The sequence below is a fragment of the Mustela nivalis genome (assembly GCF_964662115.1).
Source record: "Mustela nivalis genome assembly, chromosome: 10".
In the NCBI taxonomy this organism is placed as follows: Eukaryota; Metazoa; Chordata; class Mammalia; order Carnivora; family Mustelidae; genus Mustela; species Mustela nivalis.
The window spans coordinates 8,220,234-8,235,706 of record NC_139029.1 but is presented as its reverse complement, the minus strand read 5'-3'; the positions used below and the strand labels follow the sequence as shown (position 1 = coordinate 8,235,706).

Sequence of the window (15,473 nt, the reverse complement as noted above, 5' to 3'; positions counted from 1 at the left end):
CAGGCCTCCTTCCTTTAAAGATCTTCAGAGACTCACAAGAACTACAGATTTGAGGTTTGCAGTTACCATCCAAGGAGGATGAAAATTCAGTGACTTCCCCAAAATAATTAACATGAAATTACAAGTCCTAATTATTCTTATTTTCTTTTTCACAAAACGCCCTATCAAGTTTTAAGAAGACATAAAAAAGCACTTTTTAAAAATTTAAGATAAGCCATTTAAAATATAAAGTAAGACCATGAAGCAGTGTGACAGGTTTTCTTCTGTCACTTGTAAACTCTAGAGAAGACAGTCCTCAGAACCCTAGAAGTCTGTGGAAATCTCTTCATTTACAAAATCAGGATAAACGGCATCCAGCCAGAAGTCAAGGGATCTGGGTTTCGGCTGTCACCCTGCACAGAGCGGTCCTGAACAAGCTTCCCAACTTCTGGAGAGCGGAAGCCCCGTCACAGGATGAAAGGGGCTGACTGAGGTCATCCCGAAGAACTCTTCCAGCTCTGTTATTTTGTAATGCAAGCACGTTCCAAGCTACTTGGGGTCAGGGATGTTAGAATCTATTTTGTACATACAGTACTTTTAAAATTCCTACTTCTTTTTTGAGTCTTGTTCTTAAATTTATTTTTTTTCAAGTTCTTCCGTACACAGAAATATATTTTCCTATTTAACAGCCTCTTCATTAGCAGTTAAAAGTCTTCTCAGGGCTCCTGGGTGGCTCAGTTGTTAAGTACCCACCTTTGGCTCGGGTCATGATTCTGGAGTTCTGGGATCGAGCCCCGCATCGGGCTCCCTGCTCAGCGGGAAGCCTGCTTCTCCCTCTCCCACTCTCCTTACTTGTGTTCCCTCTCTCACTATGTCTAGGTCAATTAAATAAATAAGTAAAATCTTTAAAAACAAATAGAAACAAAAGGCTTCTCAAGGATGTATTTCTCATAACTTGCTTGTATTTATTTATTTATTTATTTATTTATTTACTGGGGAGGGGGTGCTGCTTTAATTTCTCCAAGATCTCTTCTGCAGTTGTGGAGGCCACCACTTTTCCATGAGATTGACCACCCTTAACTAAAACCACGTCACTCTCCCTGAGCTCCAGGACATTCAAAGGTACCAACAGAGCTGGGCATTAGCCTCTCCTTCTGACAGGGCTGGGGGGCGGGGGCTGCGATGACCACACTCACCATATCACTCACGTGATGCTTCCACCATCACATCTATTAGAGCATTTTGTTTGGACCCAGGTTTAGCATGGATGGCTACGGTGACACAACATGTAGGATCAATCACCATAGGACCTAAGGGAGGAACTGATCTTCCTGGCTCCTTGCTCTGATTCTTACCCCTGTTGATCACACCAGCTTTCTTAGGTATCTCAGCACCTAATGGGAGCCAGGCGGAAGCTCCGTCCCGTGTCCCGACATAAGCCACCTCAGCCCTCTGCCCAGCCACAGCAACCCTGCCAGGGAACTGGGCAAAGGTGATTCACCCTTGCTTTTGAAAGATATATTTGCTGGGCATAGAATTCCAGGTTGATGGTTATTCTTCCTTCCAGTTCTTTAAAGACATTACTGTCTTCTCTTCTCGCTCACATCATTCCCAATGAGAAGTCAGCTCTCATTCTCACTTTTTCTCCTGGCACATGACAAGTCTTGCTTAACCTGGATAACTCATCACTGCTTTTGAGTAATTTAATGATGATGTACCTTGGTGTAGTTTCCTTCATGCGCATGCAAGCATGTGTTTCTGTTCGTGCTTGAGCTTCTATCTGTGAGTTTAGTTTTCATTAAACTTGGAAAATTTATGGCCAAGATTTCTTCAAATATTTTTTATATGCCCTCCTCTCACTCTTGGCCTTCAGGGACTCCAATTATCCACATGTTAGGTTGCTTGAGGGTGTCCTGTAGGTCACTGATGCTGTTTTCTTTTTATGGATTATTTTCCCCTGAGCATTTCAATTTGGACAGTTTTCATTGCTATGTCTTCAAGTTCACTAATCTTTTTTTTTCCTGTACTGTGTCATCTGCTATTCATTGAAAGCAGTGTGTTTTTCATTTCATTTTAATCTCTAGAAGTTTGAGTTTCTCATATCTTCTATGTGTCTACTTAACTTTTTGAACATGTACAATGCAGTTATAGTAACAGTTAATGTCCTTCTCTGAAAATTCTAACATCTGTGTTAGCTCTGGGTCCATTCAACTGATTATTCTCATTATATATTGTGTTTTCCTGCCCCTTTGCACACCTGGTAATTTTTGACAGGATGCCAGAGATTGTGAATTTTACTTTGTTGGGTGCTGGGTATTTTTGCATTCCATTAAATCCTGAGCTTTGTTCAGGGATATAGTTAAATTACTTGGAAACAGATTGATCCTTTCAGACTTTGCTTTTATGATTTGTTAGGTGGGTCTGGAACAGTGCTCAGCCAAGAAGGGCTAATTATAGTTCACTATGAAGGCAAGATTTTTTGGAAGACTCTTCCCAATGTTACATATGTTATTAGTGTTTCTAGTCTGGCTGGGGGAATAAAGCCCATCCCCAGCCCTGGGGAGCAGCAGATGCTGTCCCTGTGAGATCCTCGTGGATGGTTCAGATGGTAGTTTCCTTACATGCAGCACCAATCTGTCCTCTGCTGAATGCTCACAGAACCCCTCCGGAGATCTCCTGAGTCTGCTTTCTGTGCAGCATGCTCCTCCCAGGTACGCCGCCCCATGAAACTCTAGATGCCTCGGTCTCCAGACTCTCTGCCTGGCCTGTTCAACTCATTCACTCTACTGGACCCTCTCTTCATCTCCCCTCCAGTGCCATGGCCTGGAAACTTTCTCAAGGCAGTCAGCTGAGGTGAATGCAGGGCTCAGCTTTTTTGTTTTCCACCTCTCAAGGGTCACTGTCTTTCAGTGCCTGATTTACAGGGCCTTGAACCTATTGTTTCCTTATTTTATCTGGACTTGGGGGCTGCTTCAGGTAGGAATCTGGTTCCCTATTCGTACACTTTGGCCAGAAGCACAAGTCCAGTTCTCTTACTTTTTTCTCCCTGCAGTGAACTTCAATTTCTCTAATGATGGTTCAATGATTTCCTGTTACTTTTTCCTATTGGCGAATGGGGAACCAGGGTCCACTTTCTTCCATGCCATTTGGACTAAATCGTCTAAGTCACTGGCTACTATACAGAAACACTGGTGAGACAAACATAGATGGCAACAATTATTTTCATAGAATAATTTTTTGAAGTCCATAATAAGATATCTCCACCAGAGCATTAGTGTTTTTAGGACACCAAACACTGGATCTGGCTGGGTGCTCAGCAAGAACACAAGAAGGTTTAACAAGTTCTGAACTGCCCCCATTACCTGCACATCCTGTATGCTCAGCTCAAGCATGTGACTTGTTGCCAGCTGTGTGTAATGTACATTGATTCCTGTAAGACTTGCAAAGACGAGTTCTTCTGGGACTTTATTAATTAAGGACAACCCAATTCCACCTTCTAACTTCACAAGCACCTGAAAGAAAACCAAAATACAACCCAGTTTAAACAGAGGGCAAGGTACCTAGGAGAGTGCAGGGAAACATGTGGCTTTAAATCCCTCTGCTTCACCCCTGAGCAGGTGCAAACCACTTATCCAACTCTGGTCTCTCATTAGGCACCGTTCTCTCTAGGCTCAGTGCCCACCCCTTCCAGAACTCCAAAATGATATGATATGATAATACCTCTCTCGGAGCACTGAACACATTCTGCATTTCATTATAGGAAAAGACCTGTTTGAGAATCTTTCTCCCTGTTTGGGATGCAAGCTTTTAGTATGCTATTCACTGGACTTCCATAATATCTGACACAGTGCTTTACATGTAGGTCCTTATTTTTTTTTTAAGTTACTAAATAAATACCCTATAAGTATATGTCTTTTTTTTTTTTTTTAATTTTATTAATTTGACAGAGAGAGAGAGAGAGCACAAGCAAGGGGAGCAGCAAAGGGAGAAAGAGAAGCAGGCTCTCCGCTGAGCAGGGAGCCTGATGCCGGGCTTGATCCCAGGACCCTGGGATCATGACCTGAGCCAAAGACAGATGCTTAACCAAGCCACCCAGGTGCCCTAGTGTATGTTTTCATGTTCACCTCATGTTCCTTTTCAAACTCCACTTTCTAACACCCAAACAAGGGAGAGGAAGAAAGACGACAAGAGAAAACTGGGGGCCCTCAAAAAACCTAGTTTGCTTATTCCTGACCTTGTATAAATTTCAAAGTTTGATTTTCTTTCTTGTCATCTTACTTTCGTACACTATCACATTCTGATTCAATTTTAGCTGTCATTTAATTAATAAATTCACACATTCATGTTGTGATGACATAAACACCATAAGGCAACAGCTGTATTTAGAATTCAGAGGGCAGAGAGAAAAGAGGTCTAAAACTGAGAAAACCATAGAGCAAAGTTCTAAAAAACTAATGATAAAGAAATGAATTTACAATACTTAAAACTTACTTCCAGTTCCTGCTCTGTGTCTGGATTCTTTAATTTCTGTACCTCTTGCTCGGTAACGGGAAGTTCATCCATTTCATATGATGAACGGTCACTTTTCCGTTGGGAGAAATCTGTTATCTGAAGTCAAATAAAACACTGTTGTAAGAGGGCTCATACTTCCACAATGAAACCCATTCCATACCAACTGTGTAGGTCAAAAGTCACGATGTGCTCAATAATCCTATGGAAGTTAATGGTTTCAGAAACGCTGCCAAATAAGACTTGGGTAATAATGAAGTAAACTTGGTTGTAAGTCTACAGGGCCAAAGTCAAGTTACAGACCTCGAGAGCATCATACGGGGCACTAGGCATCTACAGGTGATCTAGAATTATTGGTCAAGTCCAAAAGGACAAACCTTAAGATCACTACATTCAAAGTTTGCCTGAAAAGAAGGGTGCTTTTATAAGAGGGATTGTGGATTATGAGACACTGCCCCGGAGAGGTCACTGTCACACACCACCTGCATCTCTCCTTTCCCTCAGCCCTCTAATTACACCAGGCCCTGACAAACCTGTATCTCCAGCACAGATCTCTCCCCTGAGCACCAGACCCACATTTACAGACTTCTAGACATTTTCACGTAGATAGTATATACTAACAAGTCCCAAACTCCTCATTCCTTGACCCCTCATTGCCAGAGAAAAACCACAAAATTTGCAGTATGTGTCAGACTTTAACTAATCTGGCCCCTGCTTCTGTCTCCAGCATTAACTCGGAGCACGCTCTCTGTGCCCGTTGGGCCACTCCCTTTCAACTCCAGGTCTTCGACTTATCAACTTCCCAAATCCTACATCATTTCTTCATTATGTTTTTTGCTTACTATTTGTTTACGCTTCCAAAATGGGAGTTCCCAGACCGCAGGGGGTTTGTGTGTTTGTTCAGTAGTCTGTGCTCAGTACCAAGAACCTCGCTTGGCTCTAGTAAGTGCTCAGTGAAAAACTGCTGAGTGAACACTCTTCTCATTAGCACACAGCCCCTTCACCTTCCCTGGTGATCTGGCTAACTCCTCGCGGTCAACCTTCAGATCTCAGCTTAAATATTACTCCTCTTAGGAAGCCTCCAAGTCTGGGAATACGAATCCTTCCTGTATATTCTGCAGACCACCCTCCACTCCTGCTTTCACTACACAGTACTGTCATGGTCTGACCCAGGACTTCATGCATCTTGTCGTTAATATATCCATTAAAGATTTAAGTACTATATAATGACTGATAATAATAATATGTACCATTCTTGGCATTGCCCTCTTTAACTCTCTTACCTTTTTCTACTATCATCTTATTATTATTATTTTTTTAAAGATTTTATTCATTTATTTGACAGACAGAAATCACAAGTAGGCGGAGAGGCAGGCAGAGAGAGAGAGGAGGAAGCAGGCTCCCTGCTGAGCAGAGAGCCCAATGCGGGGGCCCGATCCCAGAACCCCGGGATCATGACCTGAGCTGAAGGCAGAGGCTTTAACCCACTGAGCCACCCAGGCGCCCCTCATATTATTTTTTATACTTCAATTCTTATCACAACTTTGTGAAGTAGGTCTTACCCCTATTTTCTAAACAAGGACATCCTAGTCTCATAGCCAGCATACATGTCTCAATAAATATTTGTAGAATGACTAACCAATGTGTGGGGGGAAAGCACAGTGAGATTCACGTCAGTTCTTATGATAAATCATCACCTGGAGTGCTCTGGTCGGCCCATCTGGGATGACTCGGATAGATAACATTCCAGAACCAGGCCTCATTTTTTGGTTGATAAACTGTTGTTCAGGAGGAACTGGCCCCAGAAGCTCCATGGAAGTGTCAGGACCAAGAACAACTTCAGCTCCATCAAACAAACCGGAAAGCCCTCCTTTGGCCTAAAAGGATAAAGACATGAAAGCAAAGAGAAAGGAACTGACTTTGACAATGTAACATGTCATCTGAAGCAAGTTATCAAATTTAAATTCTCTTTTGAAGGGTCATGATCAATTTTTAACAAAGCATTTACTGTTTCTTCAGCTTTACTGAAGATGAAAACCAGGAGGATTACCTGGGCAAGACAGAAAGTTATGCTACAGGAATTTAGGGAATTCTGAGTAAGAATAGAGTATATTGGTTTACGAGTAACTTCCAGTCATTAAAATAAGCTTTTAAAAAAGTACCAAAGCCCCGTTTCTCTGAGTATTCTCATTCAGGTTTGGTTAAAAAACTAAAATATCAGCCTTCCAATAAGGAGCAAATTCTAGAGTTGAAAATCTCGATAAACAGACCAACGGTTGGACAGTGAGCTCAAATATTCAAACGATGGCGCCTCTTCTAAAATGAAACAGCAGCGAATGCCATCTGAAAGCCAGCTACTCAGACCTTTGGAGGAAAGTATCTTCTTGCTATCTGCCCCAAACAAAACGGAAGTCAACGGGACCATGTCTATGGGACAGCAGATACAGGGCTAGAGAAGATAATAGCTAGTGTGTCTTGATCCCTTTGTTAATTTTTAAATACTGAGTAATGAAAAGGAAACTCTGAGCTGGGTTTACAGAACAGATTTCAACACGGAGAAAGCTTTCTACGACTGTTGTAAGTTTGGAAAGAAAGTACATACACAACCTTCTCAGGGCAGTGGTGTCAGATGGTTAATGCCTTCGGTTACTTTATTTAGAATAATAAGAGCAAAACAAGCTTATTTCCCTAACCAAAGCACACCCTGCTCAGCTGAATACTGTTATTATGGCGTCACTCACAACCACAGAAATGATAAACTGGATTCAAGAAACAAAAAACACCAGCAAAGGATGGGGGCGGGGGTCTGCTCTACAAGAATCCGAATTCCATGGGCTTTAGGAACAAACCGGAAGGGGAATCTGCGGAAGTCCGGGTCAGACCCGGGGCCCAACAATTACAACATGCCCTCTCTTGCCTCCAGAAGCCCGAACTGTATTGTTAATTGAAAATCACAAATCCATACCAGATGTGTGCTTCATAGAAGTAAGCGGCCTGGCTTTGACAGAAAAAGCTCAGGGCAAGGGAGATAAAAGAAAATAAATCTCACCAAACAGCAGGCAGAGGCTCCTTCCAATTTTGCTCATTGCCCTGGAGAACAACCTCCCCCTGTGGAGGGCCAGCCTGGTGTCCACCAGGGACACACACGCTAAGGGTCCTCTAAGCTGGGCCCTGATGCCATCACGTTTACCTTTTGGGTCGAGCCCTGGGCTGAAGCAGAAACTGCACCATGTCACACACGTCATTCAGCGATATGCCCAAACCTCTGTGACAACTTCCCGCCCCACTCACTCCAGATCCAGGGTCTTCCTTCTGGCCTGAAGCCAGAAGAAGGGCAGAAAATCCAAACTCCTGGTCATTTTCTAAACATGTGAACATTGCTTATGAGCAATGATTTATCAAGAGATAGACTGGCAGAGGGCAGAGGAAACTGACCAGCAATCTTCATTCTGACATTCGCTACAATAATTAAACGCTTATTTGGGCACCACTAAGAATGCAGAAATAAACAGAATCTAGAAAACGCAGCTGGAACATATCACGGAAGACTGTTGTAGATATTGGATAATTGATTGATAAAGGATTGTTGTAGATATTGGATTAATTCTACAGGCCTAAAATTAATCCACGTAACTTAGCATTGGGCTTTTAGCCGGCATTTTTCTTTCTTTCTTTTGAAAATTACATAGGTAATTTTTTTTAAAGCTTTTATTTATTTATTTGAGAGAGAGTGAGTGAGCACGAGTGGGGAGGGACAGAGGGAGAGGGAGAGGCAGACTCCCCGCTGAGCAGGGAGCCCATTGTGAAGCTCCATCCCAGGACTCCGGGGTCACGACCCGAGCCGAAGGCAGATGCTTAGCCAACTGAGCCACCCAGGTGGCTCGTACAGGTAATTTAGATCACCAAAGAAAAATAATCCAAGACCTAGAAAAAAGGTCCCATTACCTACAGACAACATTCCCAACACATTTCTCATATACCACCTCTAAGAATATTATCCCTGTAAATACACACAGATGCACAACAGGAGTTCCTTGACCTTCTGGACTATAATGAAACAATGCATACTTGCTCTGTAATGATCTCCCCCTTCCAGTGTATTTATCTTAATTGAGACTTGGCTTCAAAGAAGGTTCAAGCACTCCCTGCTGCAGCTGAGGGCGTCAAGCACTACTGACCTGGACAACCAACCCGTGCAGCCCACAGGTCAGTTTTCCTTCCCGGAAACTCCACGTCTGAGTTGTGCTTCGCCTGCGATCCGGCTTGCGTAGCATCAGTGGCTCGTATCTGCAACACAGGGACATGCAGTGAGTCTTCAAGTAGAGTATATGAGGCCTAAACAGAGTACTGGGGTCGGTTTTGCTCTTCTTTCTTCCAACATCCTCCCTCCTTAAAACCCAATGGGCGGGCAGCCCGAATCCCACGGCAGCGAGGTGTCTCTTCATGAGCAAAGAGGAATAAGGCAAAATGGGAAGCATCAAACAGGGGGACACAAAGGAGTATCAGTACTTTTAAGGATTCACAACGCTGTAATAATCTGGTCCCTGCCTTTCCACAGTGAGCAGCTATCACGCAGTTTGAGAAGGGCTCTCCACTAAATATATCAGAAAATATTTTCAAGAGGGTTTTTTTTCTATTTAATTCCCAATTACCTTTATTTTATGCCGGGTTTTCACTTGTAAGTCATGTAAAGTCCTTTTGGAAGTAGGTAAGGTATCAACTGGGAAAAAATATACTGACTGCATAAAGAAACTAATGCACAGGCAAGTCAAATAACTTATTTGTCCCCGGTAACCCATTCAAACCTAAGGAGTTGGTCATAAAAACACATTTGATTATTCTCTTAATAGTTTATTTCTGCTTTTGACATATTTAACAAGAATTCTTAAAAAGAGGGGCACCTGGGTGGCTCAGTGGGCTAACCCTCTGCCTTTGGCTCAGGTCATGATCTCAGGGTCCTGGGATTGAGCCCTGCATCAGGCTCTCTGCTCAGCAGGCAGCCTGCTCCACAGCACCCCGCTCACCACCCCCCACCTCTGCCTGCCTCTCTGTCTACTTGTGATCTCTATCTGTCAAATAAATAAATAAAATCTTTAAAAAAAAAAAAACAACGAATTCTTAAAAATATTTTTAAAAACCTGCTCATTTCTAGGGAGGAATGGAGAGTAGAGATTTGGTGGGAAGAGAAAATTCATTTTTTCATATCCTTCATATTGTTTGACTTTTTTTTTAAACACCTGCATGGGCATTTCAACAATAGCCTAACAAAAATAAAATAAAGACCCAAAATTTGTATTTAGGAACGTGACAGATCTCATACTGAAGAAAAATACAAATATAAAAATACAAATTCTCATGGGGCACCTGGGTGCTCAGTGGGTTAAGCCTCTGTCTTCAGCTCAGGTCATGATCTCAGGGTCCTGGGATCCAGCCCCGCATCGGGCTCTCTGCTCTCTCAGCAGGGACCCTGCCACCCCCTCTCTCTCTGCCTACCTCTCTGCCTACTTGTGATCTCTCTCTCTGTCAAATAAATTAATAAAATCTTTTAAAAAAATACAAATTCTTACTTCATTTACAGGCTTACTTTTTGGTATGTATCTCCACTGAAATGGGAGTTTGGAAGCAATGGGCTGGAATCAAAAGTTATCTGGAAAAGTACCTGTTGTCAGTTACTGCCGCAAGACCAGCGATATCCAAGATGGCGGAGCCCTCGGGGGAGCGGGCTGCGGAGGGCTTATTGGGGTTGTGAGGCACCGAAGATCCCTCGTGGGCCAGCATGCCCGTGCCGGTCATCCTCCACAGTTGGGAGCGCTTCCCGGGCTCCTGGGGGCAGAGAGACACACGGACACAGAAAGCCGTTACAGGCAGAGCCAAACTTCAGGTATGGATGCAAGAGCCTCACACGAGGGCTACGTTCTCAAGCAGAAACTACAGTCAAAGACATTTTCCATATTATACACAAGCTTAATTCTAACTTCCACTGTTGTCAATCCCGAGCTACACTTAGGATGAAACACACTAACTCTTGAACCGAACATTACAAATAATATATATTTTAAGGATGTATTTTTTTCATATACTTAGTATTTTCTGAACAAACTAGTGAGTTGAGGTTCAGTCCAAACTCCATTAGCTGCACTGCTAGGGTAACTGCTGTCCCAGATGGTGACCCTCGGGTGCACTTACCTTCGAGAGAGATCCAATTATATAAAGTATATATGATAGTCTTTATATTTGATCACTGGTAATCCTCATAACTGGCAGACAACCAGAATTTACCAGATGTCTTCTCCCTTTCCGTGTTTATCATGAAAGTACAACTACATTGATGGTTTCTAATTCATAAGCTGATTCTATTCAAATATAAAGTTGACTGAATTCAAAGGTTACACTAAGTTGACTGCTATTAATTCTAAATATAGTTTCTCCTTTGAAATGTTTTATAAACAGCTCTTGGACTTCCAGATCAATCCATGGAAGTCTATAAAATCCATTATATTCAAGAAGTAATAAGAATAATAATACTTATTGAGAATTTACATGTGCCAGTCACAGATCCATGGGATTTACATGTAGTAACTCACTTAATCCTTAAAACAATCCAATGACATATATCCCATTATTACCTTTACTCACAGGTGAAAAAGTTACAGCTCAGTGAGATGAAGAAACTTTGGTGTTGTCACATAACCATCAGGTGGAGGGGTGAGGATTTTATTTCCACAGCCTGATTTCAAAGCCAACAGCCTTAACTACTTCGCTCACGGGGCCTAACGCAACCCAGATATTCTAGGCCAGTAGCCCCTCACCTCTAGAAGGCACTCCAGCTAGCCCTGTCAGGATCACATCCACTCTCACCGGCCAGGAGCTCCTCCACAGCAACAAACCCTTGTAGGGACCACATACGGGGTGCTGAGGACCAGGCTGCCCCTATCTAAAAGCTTCTGCACGACATCCACAGAGTCAAAACTAATGAAGTTCTATGAACACCAGCGTCAAAGGCCAAGATCCGAAGTCCAGCTGCACCAATTAGCAGCTGAATGACCTCAGACAGGTCACTAAACCTTGCAGAGCCTCTGTTTCCTGATCTGTCCAAGGGGGAAATGAAGCTATTATAGGGTTCCTGCGGTAAGTGTAACAAACAGAAGACACTTGGCCCAGGGCAGCCTCGCAAAATGTTTGCTGTGTTAGGATGACTATGGTTCTTTGCCTGGCACTTTACATACCTCATCTTAGTTGATTCTTCTCACGAACCTGTTAGATCAGTAAGAAAGTGAGGCTCCGTGAGGAATGTGAAACACCAGATATCACCTATCTTTAAGGGGCAAAACCAAAACACGAAGCCAGAAAGATATGATGCTCTTTCTCCTGTGTGCTCCTTGCTAAGAGAGGACACTGAGCCGCACACCTGCGGGCCCCACGTGCTCACTTCTCTGTTCGTGGTGAGAGCACACCTCGATCCTCGGTGCCAAAGCCAGATGGAAAAGCAGCTCAATTATCCTGCAGCTGTTCCAGATTGGGAATCAAAGCACAGATGCTGGAGGAAATCAAGTTTTCATACATGGATTCCTCTACTGTCTGCCCTTACACGTAGACTCATCAGAATTGGAAACTACCAACATTTCCATTTTAAAATCTGAGATGTACCATTCTCCTTCCAGTTCCTTTTCCCAGTTCCCTCACAATTTAGCCCAAAAACCTTGAGATGACACTGAGGAAGACAGAAGTCCATGGGGACTGTGATGGTGGGTGGGAGGGGGCTTTGGGGGGGGGCAGCCCACAGTGCGGTGTTGAAGCCCAAGGTACGCGATGATCCGTACCAAGGGACGGGAGGCTGGAAGCTTAGTGTGGGCTGTCAGAGACCAAGAGAGGTGAGAAGAGCATTCCTGCGAGGGGTAGGGGCCGAAAAGGGTGCCTGCTGTCGAGGATGTGGCGATCGGAGGCCAAGCCAGATCGCAGGGTGTGCTTGGGCTTACACAGGCGACAGGGCACAACTCTGGAGACAGAAGACTGGGTTACATTCAGAGGAAGCGATCGAATTAGTAAATATGTTCTTAGTGCTGGACAAGGGACTTACAAATATGGAAAGGGAGAAAATTAGGATGAATTTGTGATGTTGGACTGTAATCAAAAATATCAGAGTGAACTGCTGGTTCTTAAAATACAGAGATCTAGAAATATGCAGAATATATAAATACATAAAATGTGTACATATAGGCATGTATACTCTGTACATATACATACCTATGTATGGGTGCAGGCTTGGGTGCAGGCACGTGTACGTATGTGTACACAGGCCGTGCGCACAGAAAACCCCTAGCTCTGTCCCCCGGGGGGAGCCTGGAAAGGACATCGCAGTAGCGACGAGTGCACCTAGTGTACGTGTCTTAGCTTTCCAACTTCCACTCTCTACTAGGAGGGGTCAGGGCTCCTTGAGAAGGACAAATTCCAGCACGCGGCAGGAAAGTATAGCATAACCTGCTGTTAGTAAGTACGGACGTGTTCAGGGAATGAGGGGCATATGCCAAAAGGACACCCAAGAAGAAAGAGCTCCCACTGACCAAATATGGGGACTGAGCATAAATATATTCTGACGGTAACCGGTAACCCACTGAAGAAAAGAGGAATCCATCGTGACAACATACACTACGCTACGAACCACACTGACACCCCTGCCCCAAGTTCTTATGTTAGGGACCTACTCTGAAATGTAGATGGTATTTCAAAATGGAAACCTTGGGTGATAATTGGGTTTAGATCAGGGGATACGGGTAGAACTCTCCTGATGGAATAAGCACCATTCCAAGGACAGGCACCAACGAGCTGGCTTTCTCCCCGCCTTCCCCTTAGACTGTCTGCCATTGGAAGACACGGTGAGAAGGCAGAAGTCTACAAGCCAGGAAGCGGGCCCTCAGCAGAAAACCGCATGGCCAGCACCCGGATCCTGGCCATCCCAGCCTGCAGGAACTGTGAGAAATGAATTCCCATGATTCCAGTCTTCCAGTCTATAGCATTCCATCATGCGAGTCCAAGCCAATACACATACATAATGCACAGAAAATCTGATGAGGATCAGGATGTCTACAGAGTCTCCAAGTACCTGTCCACAAAGTATTTACTAAATGCAAGGGAAAGAGAGAAACTTTGCTTCACAATCCAGAACCACCTTCATCAAGAGCTGAAGATAACATCAGCAGTGACAGGACAAATCGAAATCACAGCATCCCTTCTACAGAATTACTGCCTGTTTTTCTCTGAGTTTGAGATTCTTTCAAAATAAAAGTAAAAGGACAAAAACTAACCAACCAACCAAGGACCCAAGATGTCAGACTTCCTACTCTTGGTTTCCAGCTGAAGAGCAGAGGACCATTTCCTAAGGCTAATTCTTGGAACAGAGCCTAGTTTGGGATGTCCGTGTAACTCATTCACACCTACCCTCCTACGCACCATTTTCCATCCCCATCAAAGGAAATTAACAGCAGTAAAAATGTTATGTAAATTATAATATCTTCTTCAAAACGTTTTTTTCCTACCTCATTAAAAAAAAGTCTGTTTTTGTCTGCTTCACAGTCACCCAGCCCTTGGAAATTAAATTATTTATCATTCCTCTTCCGCGCTCAAACCCCAGCTGGCAAATCACCTTACTTCTGACTTTGTCTCCTTTCGTGCTAACATGCTCATCAGCTTGAACATTCTTGGAAAACCATCTGACAACATCATTTCCAAGGGCTCTGCCATTTTTTTCGATTCACTTGATTTCTGTTGGGCTTGCTGCTTTTCATTTTTAGATTACTGCTTTTCAAAGTTTTTCTTCTTTAGAATTCCCAATAAAAGCCTCCAGACCTTCCAATTACTTTTAATTAGTATGCCTCACGGTCTCTTTAGTCATCACCAGTCCCAAATCTTGATTCCAAAATGCATCTCACAGATAGGCATAGCCTTCCACAAAGAGGGCAATAACAGGGAAGCCTGGGTGGCTCAGTGGGTTAAAGCCTCTGTCTTCAGCTCAGGTCATGATCCGAGGGTCCTGGGATTGAGCCCCATATCGGGCTCTCTGCTCAGCAGGGAGCCTGCTTCCTCCTCTCTCTCTGCCTGCCTCTCTGCCTACTTGTGATCTCTCTCTGTCAAATAAATAAATAAAATCTTTAAAAAACAAAAACAAAATAAAAAAACACACTTATGTTAAAGTTTCATTTGGCGTACAAAATTTGAAATGATTTGAGTCTACCCCTCTCCCCATTTAAACTTTTGAGAGGAGTTGTATAAACTCAAACCCAAATTAAGCTACACCACTGACACACGCAAAACCACTTTTGGTTATGAAAGGTGTCCTTTGTCAGCATTAGGGCAACAGGGTCGTAAAGAAACATTCACTTATCAGGGTTATTTTTGGGTTGTCTGATTCACATGATAAAAAACCTTCAGGAACAAAGCCTTTAAGTAAATGTGTGTTTTTTTTTAAATTACAGTTGGTCAGTCTCCCCCTCTTAAAGTCACTTGTGCACCTCAGTGTTCCATCCGGAGGAAGCCATCCAGGCTGTCTCTAGCCCCTCCCTGTGCACGAAGAGGGGCTGGACAGGATGACCAGAAACCCCTGCAGGGCTAAAAAAAAAAAAAAACTCCTCTTCTAAATTATAAGTGCTAGGTTCTCTTACCTTCTTCTTTAAAATGACTCTTTGCGTCTTTGGGGAGACATCCAAGACGAGCTCCGCACACGCAGTGGTCTTGCTAGAGGCCCCGGGCCTTCCCGTCCCCTCCTGTAAACTAGAATTAAAACAATAATGCACACATACATACACGCATCTACATACACGCACGCGTGTATTCAAGAACTCAGATGCAAATCCTTAAAAGGCTTAAAACCTCATCTATAAAGAGGAAACTTAAAAATCACAGCAGAAAAAGTCTAACTCAAGTTATGGAAAGATCAAGGTTGTGCGGTTTCCTTGTACAGTTCAAAGATTCATTTGTCAGAAGACAAACTG

At 43.4% G+C, this 15,473-nt stretch overlaps 1 protein-coding gene across 3 annotated transcripts in view; it reads right to left on the bottom strand.

The window, feature by feature from the left end:
* The window catches only part of VPS13D (vacuolar protein sorting 13 homolog D), a 252,275-nt gene that overhangs the window by 108,660 nt on the left and 128,142 nt on the right, over window positions 1–15,473 (bottom strand). For all 3 annotated transcript variants that reach the window (XR_014299363.1, XM_082685387.1, XM_082685388.1), the window contains 6 exons: window positions 15,144–15,252; window positions 10,148–10,311; window positions 8,667–8,775; window positions 6,186–6,365; window positions 4,471–4,587; window positions 3,342–3,491 (listed from right to left, as the gene is read on the bottom strand). Coding sequence is in view for 2 of the 3 variants with exons in the window: in XM_082685387.1 (XP_082541513.1) it covers window positions 3,342–3,491; window positions 4,471–4,587; window positions 6,186–6,365; window positions 8,667–8,775; window positions 10,148–10,311; window positions 15,144–15,252 (829 nt within the window). In the remaining variant the exon portion in view is untranslated. The remainder of the gene's footprint in view (window positions 1–3,341; window positions 3,492–4,470; window positions 4,588–6,185; window positions 6,366–8,666; window positions 8,776–10,147; window positions 10,312–15,143; window positions 15,253–15,473) is intronic.